Genomic DNA, 16,205 nt, shown 5'->3' with positions numbered 1-16,205 from the left:
GAGATTGTGTCAGTTCCTGTAACTTTATCCAAGTGTTTGATTCAAGTGTTTGATTTGCTCTCCCGGCAAAGCAGGCAGGGGGGACAAAGACTTTTGCCCCCCGCCCGCCTTCGGAAGAGGTCCAGGACCTCTTCTGAAGGCTGGCGGGGGGCAAAAGTCTTTGCTCCCCCCGCCTGCCTTCAAAAGCCGTCCAGGGGCTTTTAAATCGCCCCGGACAGTCCCGGGGCGATTTAAAAGCCCCCGGGAAGGCAGGCAGGGGGGACAAAGACTTTTGCCCCCCGCCCGCCTTCGGAAGAGGTCCTGGACCTCTTCCGAAGGCGGGCGGGGGGCAAAAGTCTTTGTCCCCCCTGCCTGCTTTGCCGGGAGAGCGGGAAGGCAGCGCTGCGTTTTCCGCTCTCTCGGGAAGGCAGGCAGGGGGGAGCAAAGACTTTTGCCCCCCGCCAGCCTTCAGAAGAGGTCGGGGGACAGACTGTCCCCAGACCTGGTCTGAAGGCGGTTTCCATAGGAACGCATTAATTGATTTTTAATGCATTCCTATGGGAAACCGTGCTTCGCAAGACGAAAAACTCGCAAGACGAAAAGACTTGCGGAACGAATTAATTTCGTCTTGCGAGGCACCACTGTAGTTTGATACCTTCTTGTTCAACTTCCCATGTTGCTGGAGGAGTTGCCATCTAGAACTGCTCATAAGAATATGCACCCATGTGTCTATGTACTTCAACACAAGCACCTTTGAAACAATGCTCCATTACTAGCAACGAAATGATTTATGGATTTTAAGTTCAGGAGATGCTTGGGAAAGGTATCAAAACATTTAATTACTTGGATAAAGTTACAGAATCTCATGCCATGAACAATTCAAACAATCTATCAAGAAAAAAGTTTAAATTTCATCCCCATAAATTTGGTCAATGCTGCATTAAGAGAAGAGATATTTTATTCCCCACAAGAGGGAGCAGTGAACTGACAGTCTTACTCCTGCTTTCTCTAGAATGAATAATAATTTTCAGGGATTTCCCCATGTCATTAAAGATTGACTTAATTATTTGTTAGTTTCATTAATAGTTTTAATAATTTTTTAAAAAACACCACACTATTCAGAACAAAACTGCATGGAATGCAAGAGATCCATGGCTGGACTCTATTTCCACTTTTGGCTAAACCATCTACAGAATCTCTCAAATTTGGATCAGAACAGAGATGCTCGGAATATAGCATTCCTTTTCTGATCTATATCCCTGAGATATGATTTGCCATAATGTATAACACAAGAGGTACTACCAGCACAGAAAGAATGGGTTATATGACCCCTTCTCCCTAGCATTAATGTCCAAATCCTACTGCTTTACCCAGTTTCTTTGAACTAGCAGCACTGGAAATCCAATCTCAGATCTCCCATATCTCATATTGTTTGGCCCTAAATAAGAATGCAAGTGAAATACTCAACTCTCATTTCTAAAATAGCGAAATCATAAATAAAACACAAGTTATGAAGTAAAGAATCAAAAGCAAAAGGTGGAGGTTGCATTTGAAATTCTTGAATAATATTTTAAGGCATTGAAGTCAATTGTACATAAGTACAATTCATCTGGAAAACCTCCTTATAAAGTGCTATGAAGCTAAATGACAGTTATGCATGCACACAGTTGTAAAACTGAGATTCTTAATAAATAATATAAAACATATATTATTAACATTTTTTTTTAAAAAAAATATTACCTAATATTAATCCCACCATTGTGCTTAAATAGCCGGTTCCACTACCCAGATTAAGAAAAGACAATCCTGGCTGAAGTTTCAAAGCTTCCATGACTTCAGAATAAATGCAAGGGGCTGATAAATGTATATTTCCATGCTTCCAAGCCAAATCTTTATATGCATTGTCCCTATAGCCTTCCAGGTAGTAGTCACCGCGATCAATAGCTCTGAAGGCTTGCTCCACTCTGTCAGTGCGAATATATTGTGCTTCTTTCAAGTTATCAATTAAATCATCATTGTCTTCTCCTGCACTCACAGCTCCTCCCATGATGATTTTCTATAACAATTCAATTAACTCCGGCAACACATTGGCAGGCCCTTGTTTGACGTTTCCATGTAGAAGGGAATCCAATCCTGTCAGGTTCAATACTGCTTTGCAAGAGGATCCTAAAAGATTTTTAAGAGGACATGCTTTTATTTTCACAGGTTATTAAAAAAAAAATCTAATTGAACACAGGGTATGGAAGCTAATAATATTAATTTGTGCCTAATATTTTGAACAATGCAAGTATGAATCAACCCAAGTGTTTGGTGTACAACTAAAGTTTTTATTGCTTGTAACCATGAGCCCTAATAGGTCAAAGTAATCCATACCAAATGGAGCAAGGTCAAAATAAATGTACATTTGATTCTCAGGTAGACATAGCGCTATTAAAAGAAAGGAGCACATCCATATTAAATATACAAGAAAACACGCTGAGAAACAGAAAAGGAAAAAAGAAAGTTGTTTCAGTGCCACAGTACCAAGAATCAATACAAAACATGAGTATAACAGTATTGTGTTATTCTAACTGAATATAAGGATGCACAAGTTGGCACTCAGCCTCCTGTCTAACTCACTACACCCACTAAAAGGAAAACACAGGATAAGCCCTGGATTGTATGGTGATTTTAATTCTATTATCAAAGCTAAATGTCCGGGGGAGGGCAGAGACTTCATGCAGTAAAAGGTTGGGTTGAGTCTTCAACTGCCCTGAGAAAAGTATCTTGTATTGTTCTTAGAAAAAGGACAAAGCCAAATAATGTAACCAATCTCTAGTTTTGTTTCAAGGTCGGTGCAGGGAGAATTGCACCAGCTAACAAGGTACAGAGAAACCAAAACAAGACACTTGTTTGATTCACTCTTTAAAACCCAGTTAGCATCAAGGAGCTTAATTATCCAGTTTTCGTCTACAGTTTTCCCCCTGAAAACTCTGCATATTGTATACTATTTATCTTTCCAATTTCCATGAAGCAGCAGCAGCAACTACTTATGCATGGTATGACATGTAAAACTTGCAATGAGATAAAGTAATCTTGTTCGTCCTGAAAGGAAAGTGATTTATTTTCAAAAAGAAGTTGAGCTATATTCTTTTTGGTTCACACATTACATTAGCTTTTAAACAACTGTCAGCTGCTCAGCCAATGCATTGACGTATGGATTATGGGGGATGCATTGAAGTGTGTGTGGGTAGAATAATACAAGAGAGGCAATGACAACATAAGGGCCAGCTCCAGGACTGCCCCTACCACAAAGGACATTGACATGACCTGCCCTGTGGGAAAGAAGAAGAAAGATGGAGGCAAGCAAATATAACATCAGGATGAATACAGAATAAAATCAAGGTGGCTTATAAACAAAATGAAAGCCTGTAACTTATATAAAGCAACTTAAAATGAAACTTTATAACAAATAAATTCAGACAAATAATGTTATTATATACAATAATACTAACCAACTAGTACGCATATATAAATCAATAAATAGACAAACAATTAAGTACATTATTTTGGGCAGGAGACAAGAGTGCATGGTCATATTTATAACATGACGCAACAAAATTCCTTTATTGATTGAAAAATGCATACCTTACAGTCTTCCAAAATGCAGCAATACAGAGCCCCCCCAAAAGTTTTCTTCCGACAGTGATAATTTCTTCCCTTATGCCCTTCAATATCTGCCACTGAAGAGGACTCCATAGTCAAAACATGCCTCAATTAGACATTGACATCTGTCTTATGCAATTTGCACTTATATACATACATAAACCCGTCAATATATGAACATGTTATTGGCCGCTTGGCTAGGAGATGCAATTATTTGTATAAAGTTTCAAAATGTTACAGGCTTATATTTTATTTATACACCACATTGAGTTTGTTTTGCATTCATAAGTACTGGTCAGGCATTATATTTCTATGTGACAAGGCTGGAACATGATTGATTATTGGATAGAAAAGTTCATTTTTATAAGAGCGCTTTCTCTTGGCCACTCTGCATCCTCCCTTACCTGTTTCTCCTTATAATTATAACTGTATCTGCCATTCCTCCAAAGAGCTTAGGGTAGTATATGGTTCTTTGCCTATTCTATGAAGTAGATTAGGGTGAGTGGGGATCTGAACCAGGGTCACTTTGATCTTACATTAATGCTAACTACTACATCCTGCTGGCTTTTAACACAATATGACATTTTTTTCTCAGCCTTACTGCTCAATTGCAGTTGTCCTGGGATCACTAAAGTAAAAGTGCACTCTGGCTTTTGACACTGGCACTGGCAGACTGCAGCCCCTGCTTTACAGAAAGATTGTGGCAAAGAGATGACCAGTTTGATCTCATACAGCAGCCAAAGTGCATGCTACTCCATCCCTGGCAGAAGGAATCCACTGTTCCAATTGCTAGTTGCCTCAGGACTGCAGAACTGAGGGGGATCAAAGATGATGAAGTGGGAATGGACATGCATGCATTATAAACTATCAGAAACTTAAAGGATCATCTGTCTGATACAGATCTTCCTTCATCTGCATGTCTATTCAATGCCAAATCTAAAGTTTGATATGAAATGTGTAATTTAAAGGTTAGAGGTTGGTTCTGAGATTCCCAAAATGCTCCTACCTATCTCAACTACCTTTCAAATATAAATAAATAATTTTTTATTTATATCCCACCCTCCCCAGCCGAAGCCGGGCTCAGGGCGGCTAACAACAATAAAATAAGACAACATTTAAAAATCATTTCATTAAAAAATTACTTCAAATCAAATTGATGGCAACCATTGGGTAGAGTTCTGTGAAGATTGCCAAAGGAGGGAGTCAGGCTGTGCCCTGGCCAAAGGCTTGGCGGAACAGCTCTGTCTTGCAGGCCCTGCAGAAAGATGTCAAGTCCCGCAGGGCCCTAATGTCTTGTGACAGAGCGTTCCACCAGATCGGAGCCACAGCCGAAAAAGCCCTGGCTCTGGTTGAGGGCAGCCTAACCTGTCTGTGGCCTGGGACCTCCAAGATGTTTTTGTTTGAAGATTGTAAGTTCCTCTGTGGGACATACCAGGAGAGGCGGTCCCATAGGTACAAGAGTCCTAGGCCGTATAGGGCTTTAAAGGTTAAAACCAGCACCTTAAACCTGATCCTGTACTCCACCGGGAGCCAGTGCAGCTGGTATAGCACTGGGTGAATGTGATCTCGCAGCGAGGACCCCGTAAGGATTCTCGCTGCAACATTCTGCACCTGCTGGAGTTTCTGGGTCAGTCTCAAGGGCAGCCCCACGTAGAGCAAATTACAAGAATCCAGTCTGGAGGTGACCGTCGCGTGGATCACAGTGGCTAGGTCAGGGAGAGAGAGGTAAGGAGCCAACTGCTTAGCTTGGCAGAGATGAAAAAATGCCGCCTTTGTTAGGCTCTCAGCACAACATGGAAGAATGCCCCATATATTTTCCCCTATGAGATTCCTCCATTTGCATTGGGAAGGGCACCTATCAACCCCATAGCATGCATTTTGAATCCACCCACACAATTTCTCTGATAGGAATGCTAAGTGTAGGGACGGCTCCTAAATACGTTTGTTAGTAACTAAAACCCTAGGCTGGAGAAGTTGGCATTACCAGTACTGGAACAGGGCTTAAGAGGTTGCAACCTCAAATACTGTACAATCAAATCCTAACAATTTTGTATCCTTTTAACTATTCTCTAATTAATATTCATTAACCAAAGCCCTGTTTTGTACTAAAACAATCTACTTACTGAAATAAAAAGGGAATCACTTACCTAGAAAAATGGTAATTCTAGGAAGAAGCCTTCTGGCCTATCTTTCCTTGGCTGTATTTTTCTGCAAGTATCATCATCACAGAATTACTGTAAAATAATAAAGTGAATTATTTTAAAGCATTTATAAACTGTTTAATATTTTTAAAATTCCTAAGTCGTATACAATATAAAAAACAAGCAACACAATTAAACAAACAATATCATTAAAACAAAATTCAATCTAAAACCAATAAAGCAGAATTATAAAAGTATATGCAGGGATATAAAAGCAAGTAAAACAAATTCAGGGGATTCAAACACATAAAACAGGGTCCAATCTTATGAGTCAGGGACCACCTGGGCACCACAATCTTTACAAGATGTCTGAAACAGCCGATGGTTGCTCAGCCACATATTGCAGAGAAAGGGGCTACCACAATACAGGGGCACAGCAGGGCTGGAGGGAACTATTATTACATATTGAATTTATATACCCAGGGGTCTCAGGGCAGTTCATGGAATAACCACTGTGCATAACAAGCTGTGGGCCAAACCACTTAAAGTGCTTTATCTACATTATCAGATCAGGTCAATGAAAAATAGATCCCATAAAATTGGGCAAGATGTGTTGGGACACCTCATCTAGCTCTGTAATTATGGTAACATGGCAAACATGTCACAGCAGGCCTCTTTTGGTTCCAACACTATTCCTGGGACATGTGTCAAAGGTCTCTTCACCACACAGAAAAGCACTGATGGCCAGGCGCTTGAGAATGCAAGGGAGGCACCAAAGTAAGCCTCCTTCACCTCCTGCAATAGGCACGACAATAGGCACATGTTCAGTCAACCTCACACTGAATCTTATGCCACTTGCATTCTAGCCTCACAAATCCTGTTTCATATCTTGAAGCATCCTGGGGGGAAAAGGGATGGTTCCAAAGTGTCAGAGTGGGCATTCAGCAGCAATCATATCAACTTCCCGGCACATCTTGTCATTTCATATACAGCCCAAAGAGTCAATAGAATTTCCAGTTCTGGCTTCTGGAAAATCCCGCAACGCATTCAGGAATTCTTTGGATTCTGCAAATCCCTAAGGATGAATCATCCTAATGGGTCCTACATCTATGCATGAACAAACTACCCCAGATAATCGTCTAACCACAATTCTCTGTCTCTGTCTTTCTCACACCCACACACCAAAAACTTTCGTATGTGCTGTGTCAATGACAACTTGGGACAACCCCATGTTTGCCACAGAGGCCATGAAGACCTCAGTTGGCTCAGTTAAGGTAACTTTAGCATGGATACTGTTGACTTCCAGTACCAGCGTCCTAGGGTTCTTCTGCATCACACTTCAGAGCACTTTTGCCAGATTATTCAGCTATGCGACTGGGCAGCAAGCTGGGTGGCATACCAACAGCCCGAATTTGTCCAATCAGAAGATACAGGCACCTGTATGCCACCCAAGTGTGGAGAGATTTCAATGATGAAACTTTTATGAACTAGAGTTATTTGGGGTGCTGCTGCTGCTGCAAATAAAGCTAAAATATACATATCTGCCTGCACACAGTCACAGAAATCAGACATGATTTATTTAAACCTTTAAGAAGATCAACTTTCTAAGTTTCTAATTCCTGTATTCCTGAACAACCATGCACACTAATTAGATGCCACAACAACTAAAATGTATGTTTGCAACCAAAGACACACTTTATGCTACCCAGGACAGTCGACAGTCCAGGACTATAACCTAAAATTCCTGAGCATGAAGCCCACATGCAATTCAAAGTACATAGTTTATATCTGCTTATCAAGAGGATTTATCAACGAAGGATTTGTGTTTGATTTGCAGAATGCTAAGACCACTAACTGAGAACACCTACCTGAATACTAAAAGTGGTCAAAATTCTTTACAAGGGCTAGTAGTTATTATTACTGGACAGAAATGCATTACTTTGAGTAAATGTTCATCTGCACTATTTGGAATCTAAATAGTACTAACTTGCACACTAATTAATACAACATATCATCTATTCCATCTTATGTATCATGCCATGTGTACTGCATCACAGCTTTGTTCAACTGACTTAATAGGCAGTATCCAATACCAGGGCAAAGGATGCTTGTGCAAGGGAATATCCTGATACTTCCTCTTCTACATTCTAATCCTGTGTGCCTCCCTACAGCTTCTCTCAATGTTCGTGTAATGGTTCTAGGGGTTGCTCGTGCATAAATTGGCGCCACACCTGGCTGGGTTACCTGGGTGAACTCTTTCTGTCCGGACAGCCACTCATCCGTGGCTGTCTCAATCGCTGGCAGAATCCGTCAGTGGGCGTTTCTTGAACTTCTTCCAGCAAAGAAGCTCTTTGACGCCTAGTCTCCGCCTACTCTCCCTGCGCGGAAGCCTTCTGCGAGGGAGGGTGTGGGCAGCGGAGGACCCGTGCTCTCCCCGCTGGTCTCCGGCCAGGAGTTATGGAGCCACCTCGCCGATTCCGCCATCTGCCCCCCTTCTCCACTGGTGCTACGCTGATTTCCTTCCCCAGAAGATGGGCTGCTTCTCTCCCTCCCGGGACGCTCTCCGGAATCCCTCTGGAGCCCTCCCTCTCCTCTGGCTCTGATGGCAGTTCCCTGACAGTTGGGTAACACTCCACCTCTAAGTAAAGGTATGCTGGAGGGGAGAAATCAGGTAGAAAAACCTTTCATGTGCATAGAATCTGAGTTATTTTGACTTCTTAAGTGCTCTGTATACAGCCATGACCATGTACCAGCTACTAAACATTTACTGCATACTGTAGCATGCACTGCAGAATATATCTGCCTACTTGTTTATCATTTGTATACCAATTATGTTTTGCAAGCACATATTTAATTCTGGAATTTTAAGGAAAACTGACCCGAAGAGCAAAATTTCATATGACACAATAAAATAATGATTTCTGAAACCCTATTTATAAAAAGTGCATTTCTGTACCATTTAGGAAGCACTAAGTAAAGGTACCCCTGACTGTTAGGTCCAGTCATGGACGACTCTGGGGTTGTGCAATCATCTTGCTCTATAGGCTGAGGGAGTTGGCGTTTGTCCACAGACAGTTTCCGGGTCATGTGGACAGCATGACTAAGCCGCTTCTGGCAAACCAGAGCAGCACACGGAAACGCTGTTTACCTTCCCACTGGAGCAATACCTATTTATCTACTTGCACTTGACGTGCTTTTGACATGCTTTGGTGGGCAGGAGCTGGGACCGAACAACAGGAGCTCACCCCGTCGTGAGGATTCAAACTGCCGACCTTCCGATTGGCAAACCCTAGGCTCTGTGGTTTAGACCACAGCATCACCCGCATCCCTTAGGAAGCACTAGGCCTCTGACAAAATAGTGTTTAGGCATTTGTTGCTAGTACATGGCTTGTTTTTGTTCACCCTACTGTCGTACTAAAAAACAGTTTTAATATAACATAAAACATAATATAACATAAAAGTAGGTATTTTGATTTACCAGCTTTTGGAAAGTATCATCAATAATGTGATCATGTTGAATGCTAACAATACTAAAGTAAGTGTCTATAGAAAGAAAGCTATCAACACTAACAGTTATAACCTGATACACAGTGTGCACAGCCAAAAGAAAAACAACACCAGAGTCTAGAAACAACTACTATTTGATACAAGTTAGAAACATACAGATTGAATTACATTAAAAGTCTGATTACATTAAGTTTCTAATTTTGTTAAACATGTCCCCACAATAATCTCTTGAATAGTAAATATTGCCAAGCAGTCCCAAAGGAGAGCTGACTTTTCAACGTGCTTTCACCTTTTTGTTTTCCTTATCAATAGATGTTGAATGGGTAGGGTGAGGTTGGAGAAAGAATTATGATAATATCCACACTTAAGACCAAAGTTGCTTTTTGTAAAAACACTCAGAATCAAATACAATTATTACAAACACAACTTCCTTTGTTGTTGTTTTTAAAAAGAAGTATCCCCATATGAACTATGTTTCCTTTTACCTATTGTTGCTATTCTTTAGTAAAAACTGGTAGTTAAACTTGCTTGAAACATGTATTTCCCCTTCTGGGTTAAAAGCACCTTAGGGGGATATTTCAGTAGGAAAACTGCCTGAGAGGAACAAGTTAATAAGCTCATCAGCCCAGTGCCAACCCACCACAACAGTCTGCTGCATTCCTGAAGCAGTGAGAGATGAGAACCAATGTGGTGTAGTAGACAATAGCAATAGACAGGGATGGGAGAGACCCAAGCTCAGAACCCACATGGCCGAATCTACCTCACATTAATAATTCCAGTATTGTGAGGATATGAGTTAAGGACTGATTTCTATTCTGAGGTCCTTTAAATAAGTGAGGAATAAAAATTATAACAAATAACACATAAAACAGATACCGCCATAGCTTAGAACAGGGGTCAGCAACCTAAGGCCCATGGGCCGCTAGCGGCCCACGGAGGTCGTTTAGACCAGCCCATGAGCCACCCCCAAAAGAGTGGCCCGCTTACGCACTGTGCTAAACTGGCGCAGCACAGCGACTTGCTCCCGCGGCACTGGAAATCACGTCTGCGCAATGCTGAAAATCGCGGCCACTTGCATGTGCGATCCAGCCCACGAAGGGATCTCCGCGGAACCGATCTGGCCCAGGCAAGATAAACCTTGCTGTCCCCTGGCTTAGAAAAAGCAGGGGTATGAGCTTCTGCTCCTTTTTTTGGGTGCTGAAACCCTGGATCAAACCAAAGAGCTTCTGCTCTTGAGAACAACTAGCTACCCACTAATTGTGACAAATTGTTACCCAGTATTCTTGCCCTCAATCCAAGTGATATAGAAGGGGTTGAAATGCTTTTATTGATGTTATGATTATTTTAAATCAGATGTGGGCAACTTTGGGCACTCCAGATATTGCTGAAATACAACCACCATCGTTGGTCATGCTTGGTGGGGCTGATGAGAGTTGTAATTCAGCATCTAGAAAGCAAAATTTCCCCAACTTTATATGATTTTAAATTGTCTGAAATCTTGTAAGCTCTCATGAGAAAATATTGGATTTTAAATGGCAGCTAAATTAAATTAAACATAATCCAACACAGAATAAAACCACTTAATGATGAACTGAAGTGGGGCGAGGATCCTTTTTGGCTTGATGGATAGATCTTTACCTCCCCCCACCACTGCAGGTCAACTTTGACAAGAGGGTGTCATAATGGCATCAGTTGATGGATAGGTGGGTTGGACAGCAAGTTCAAGCCTGCTTTCTCCAGCAATTAGCCATATACTAGAGTTTTCTGCATGTAACCCTACTCATACAACTAATCCAGTTGTGTCTCTACCTGCCCCACACCTGACGACACAGGGAGAAGGTGGGGGGGATGGCCTGTTGGGCCAAATCGGGAGGTTCCCCACCTCAGACTAAATCATTTGCAGCATATACAAGTTTACCCACTAGCTTTGAGAAATGTACATGAATTTACGGACAAACAGCCCTGCCAATGATATAAAGTCCAATCTTGCAGTGCTATCTGCCTCTCCTGCACTATGGGGAAAACCACAGAATGACATATTCTGTACATTTATTATAGTGCCCACTAGACTGGTACACTTTCATACAATAGTACTTGTGATTAGTACTGTGCATGAGATTCAAATCACCACTCATTCATGGAAGTTATCATTGGTAAATGACTTTTTAAATCTTCCCATTAAGAAGTCAATATGGTTTTATACAAGTCATCCTCTTTTGTTGAATAGTTAGCCCAAAAGTTTATATCCTGTAGTGAATATTGATATTCTTAGTACTACAATTCTTCCTACCAGATAAGCAATTTGGGCTAAGTATATCCAATATTCTTTTAACTGTTAACTTATGATAGCATTGTGTCATACACTTCTTGAATCTGTGAATGTGTTCTCTTATCTAGCTGCAGATGTTTAGAGGGAAAAATGCAGTTCAAAAATTTTCTCCCTATATTTAAAAAGTTCTGTTAATAAAAACTTTCATCTTCTAGTTGCTGGTTAGGTGTTGTAAATTAGAGGTTGTTTTTTTTTATAAAAAAAGAACCAATATTATTCCTGGACTCATTTATTAACACAGATTAAAAGATGCATTTGCACACATAGTCAGATGCTCACCAGTTCATCACCATGACCACCAACACCAAAATTAACTGAGTAGGAATGATGTGCTGTTAACGTTCACCAAACAGGATTTAGATACTGTTGAAATCAAATGGCACATATTGCAAAGCCCACAAATGACAGCATGTGGAGAAAACATGCCTAATCTAACGTATTTCAGTCAAAAAATTAAAATAAACCCCACATTTAACAATGTATTTCACTGGAATGCCTCTCTAGCACTCTCTCACACACACTCACACACACTGTTAGAAACAGATATGAAAGCTAGGAGCTAAATGGCACTTAAAACTAGGTTATGGGCACAACAACGGAAAGTCTAGGTGTGCTTTTTTATAACAAGAATACAAAGCTGAAAATGAATGAACTGCTGCTAAAACATTACGTTCATTTTTCACATGGTCTAGTCATTCCTCTGCCCACCCCCCTAATATTCTTAAGAGGGTCTCCTCTCTAGTCTTCAGAAATTAGCTGGAAGTGGGGAGGCAGAAAAAGTCCCTCCTTTCCTTCCACTCTGCAGTTTTAATCTGAAATTTTAGGTGCAGTACTGCGGTCAGAGCTCAGAAACTACTTGCGATAATGAAGTTCCCTGTCGCAAAATGCGCCTAGAACAATGGGAGTTTCAAACACTGCGCTCTCTCTCTCTCTCTCTCTCTCTCTCTCACACACACACACACATCTCACAAGGACTACTGACAAATAGAGCAGATCCCCCTCCATTTCCACAGGAAACAAAATGCATCTACTGTACTGTGTAGCAGCAGGAGAAAGGTTATGTGGGTAGGTGGACAAGTATACATGTGTTATGATCCATACTGCTCCAAACCCACCTTCTAAAGTTCCTCCTTTGCTTGCTTCAGGCAGAGCAAGAAATAGAAATGATCCAACCTTTGAGAACACATGACAATTTGTGGAATGAGACATTTAAAAAAAACACACACACCCTGAAATGACTTAAAAGTTAAATGTAATTAAATAGACATTTGGTGCCTCTGTGGGAGGTGGGATTGTAAAAACAAAACAAAACAAAAAAATCAGCTGTTTATGAATCACTGCTTATGACTGATATATATTGCAGATAAAGAAGAAACACACACACACACACACACACAGAAATAGAAACGATCTACCTGAGAGCAACTCTGTGAACTAAACACATATTTAATGGCATGAATTTGCAATGGAAACTCCTTGGGATTCTCAAATATTTAGGCTGAAATCCTAACCTTATTTACCTGGGAGTTCCTTTGAATTCAATAGGACTTACTTCTGAGTAGGCACAGTTACAACTGCATTGTAAATTGCTGTGGAGAGATAGGGGAGGAAAATGAGGGATTTTTTTAAAATAAAAAAACCAACAACAATCCAGAGTAACACAGTTGGTCAAATACATGTTTTGATTACACATTCAGAGTCTATTAACGTTCATTCAGAAGGAACTCACATAGAATTCAATATAAAACTGTCAAGGGCAGTTAGGATAACAGCCTAAATAAACTTGAATAACTATTCCATACTTCTCAAAAATAGTAAGCAGTACATATTTAGTACAACTTTGCACTATTTAGTTTGATCCCAGAATTTATATGGCTTTTGTATGAGGCTCAGAAATACCATTCAGAAGTTACTCAAGAGGCTTTTAAAAAGCATGATGTAGCAATACTGTAAATAATAAATTTACCATCCAACAATATTGCTATTGTACAGATAACCTTCAGGGATGAATAATCAAATATTGCTGACTCTCTATATTATAAACTAAAGAGAGAGAGGGAGCAGAATTAATTACATTCTAATTGATTAACATTATATGGCTTTTAAAATGTGTTTGTAGGAGGGGGGTTATTGGTTTATTTTTGTTTTACTGTGTATTTTGTATTCTCATTTGTATTTTTCTCTTGTGAACTGCCCTGGGGATCTTTGGATGAAGTGTGGAATTCAAATTTAACAGTAATAATTATTATTATTCCCAAAGCTTTTAAGTATACATTCATGGCACACAAGGGGAAGTAAAAATAAACACATTATTTTAAGCATTTTTCTGATATGCAACTGCTTTAGTTCCATAGTCAGAGAAAAATTAGTTCATATGACTGTAAAAAGCAACTACAAACCACAATTAATAAAGCAGTTGTTATAGTCAGATTGTAAAATGCATGTGTTTTCATAAACTGGGCCAGCCCTTAAGAACCAATGAATTATTGGAAAGCCTTCCATCGGGGGGCATTACTAAAGGCTTATTGACATCATCATTTACTGTTGTGACAATGACTTGTTTTGCTTCTTCTATTATCTATTATTGGTCAAAGACAGGGTGATACAGCCTCATTTATTAATAATATATTAAGTCATGCATCTGTCATTACATTAAACATTGTTTAATGTTAATATTCCTAAAACTATTTCAAAACTTAAGACTGTGAAATATGAAGTCTCTATATCTCTTGTCATGCATCTTTAAACAGCTTTATTTGTACCTTTACTATTTTACTGATTTCTACCCAGAAGCAGACAAAACTATTATATTACAGTGGTACCTCGTTTTATGTCCGCCCTGTCGGTCGTCCATTACGTGGAACGTCCGAAGCAAACCTGGAAGTACCGGAACAGGTTACTTCCAGGTTTGCCACTTGCGCAGAAGCACAAATCTGCTCTGCACGTGTGCACAGAGCAACACTCTGTCGAGCGTCCCTTTGATCCAGCGTCCAGGGCTCTGGAACGGATCCTGGACTCAAAACGAGGTACCACTGTACTAGTTTCCAGAGATAACAAGAACAGCAATCATTATTAACACACTGTGCCCATCCATTCATATAGCTCAGAGATGGGCAACTTCTTCAGCTTGAATGGTTAGATGCCCCCAGCCAAGCCCAATAGTTCAAGGCAGCCATTCTCAGTAGCAGGAATCTGGAGGCCTATTCTCCTACTGATGACACACACTTCTCTCATCAAGAAACTAAATGAGGAGCTGCCCATTGCCTGCCTTTAAACCCAAAATTCTCATTGTGAACACTGACCTGACTTGTCCCCAATATCAACTTTTGTACTGGAGAACTAGAAGGTAGTCAAAGTCAAACTAATTTTTAAAAGGTATCTAGGAGGATCCAGGAAATTATGGCAGAACTTTGTTTCTGGGAAAACTAGTTGGCAAGCATGATTGAAGATGAAATTAACAAGCATACTGTATAGAAGGACAAGTTCGAAGAATATTCAACATAGTTTCTGCAAAGTTATTCCTGCCTTACTAACCTAGACACAACTTTGTCATTAAGTGACAAACTGACCGGTGTGGCCATGAGCAACACTTACCTGTACACCAGCTATCTGGACCATGATAGACTAGTGATGGAAAAACAAGATTGCTTCAATGTGGTCTGTGCGGACAGGTTAAGCATCATCCAGAAGCTCCAGCTAGTGTAAAATACAGTGCCTAAACTGAAGGGGGCAGATGGCCAAAAGCATGTTACACCTCTGTAAAAAGATCTGCACTGCCTGCCCATATGCTACCAGGCCAGGTTCAATAGGAGAATCATAGAACTGTAGAGTTGGAAGGGACTCCAGGGTAATCTAGTCCATCCCCTTGCAATGCAAAGCCCTGGACACCTTGTGTCCAGGATACCTTAATGACCGCTTGAGCCCTTATATTCTGATTTGATCATCAAGATCACCTAGAACAGTGCTGTTAGTTTCCCCCTATGTTTCAGAAGTCAAACTGGCCTCCACTAGAAATTGGGCATTTCATGCTGCCAGTCCCATGCTGTGGAACACTCTTCCAGCAGAGAAGCAGCAGACAACCTCATTGCTAATTTACAGGAGTTTCTTGAAGACTTAAAAAAATATGAAATACCTATTCAGTGGTTTAAACATTTTAAGATAAACCGATAATTTTTATAATTATTTAGTACTTTGTTTATGGCATTTTATATTTATAAATACTGCTGGAATTAAGACATTTGATTGTGAATTATGTAAAACTAGCAAATTCTCAGACATGACTTCAGGTTTGTTTAGCTGTAATTACTGCATCATGAGAAAATGCAAGTGAGGTCAAGTCTAAAAATAACAGAAGACCACATTCCTGGCATTTGAAACTTTAATTTCTAGCTATATATTTAAACACAATTGGAAACATTTTTTTCTCCTCACTTCTTTTGTTTGCAAAAAAGGCAATCTTGTCTAAATGCCTTCAAATATTCACAGATACTATACAGAGGAAAACTTAAAATGAAACTCATCAAGACCTTGAAAAACTGCATAAAAAGGCACTTGCAGTACTAGGCCTTAAACTAAGCAACATTTTAAAAAACAAAAGACTAAAC

General features: G+C 40.1%; 1 protein-coding gene across 11 annotated transcripts in view; it reads right to left on the bottom strand.

Moving 5' to 3' along the window:
- PCMTD1 (protein-L-isoaspartate (D-aspartate) O-methyltransferase domain containing 1) overlaps positions 1 to 16,205 on the bottom strand; it is a 32,218-nt gene that overhangs the window by 12,447 nt on the left and 3,566 nt on the right. For 3 of the 11 annotated variants that reach the window (XM_081917590.1, XM_081917592.1, XM_081917593.1), the window contains exons 2-4: positions 5,772 to 5,858; positions 3,607 to 3,701; positions 1,720 to 2,145 (exon numbers count right to left, since the gene is read on the bottom strand). In XM_081917590.1, the coding sequence (XP_081773716.1) occupies positions 1,720 to 2,026 (307 nt within the window). In that variant the 5' untranslated portion in view covers positions 2,027 to 2,145; positions 3,607 to 3,701; positions 5,772 to 5,858. Of the gene's footprint in view, positions 1 to 1,719; positions 2,146 to 3,606; positions 3,702 to 5,771; positions 5,859 to 13,153; positions 13,191 to 15,195; positions 15,297 to 16,205 lie in introns of those variants that run through there. The other 8 variants (XM_081917599.1, XM_081917591.1, XM_081917594.1 and 5 more) reach the window with 7 other exon arrangements.

The sequence above is a fragment of the Podarcis melisellensis genome (assembly GCF_964234715.1).
Source record: "Podarcis melisellensis genome assembly, chromosome: 7".
NCBI classification, from domain to species: Eukaryota; Metazoa; Chordata; class Lepidosauria; order Squamata; family Lacertidae; genus Podarcis; species Podarcis melisellensis.
This window is presented reverse-complemented; position numbering and strand designations above follow the sequence as displayed.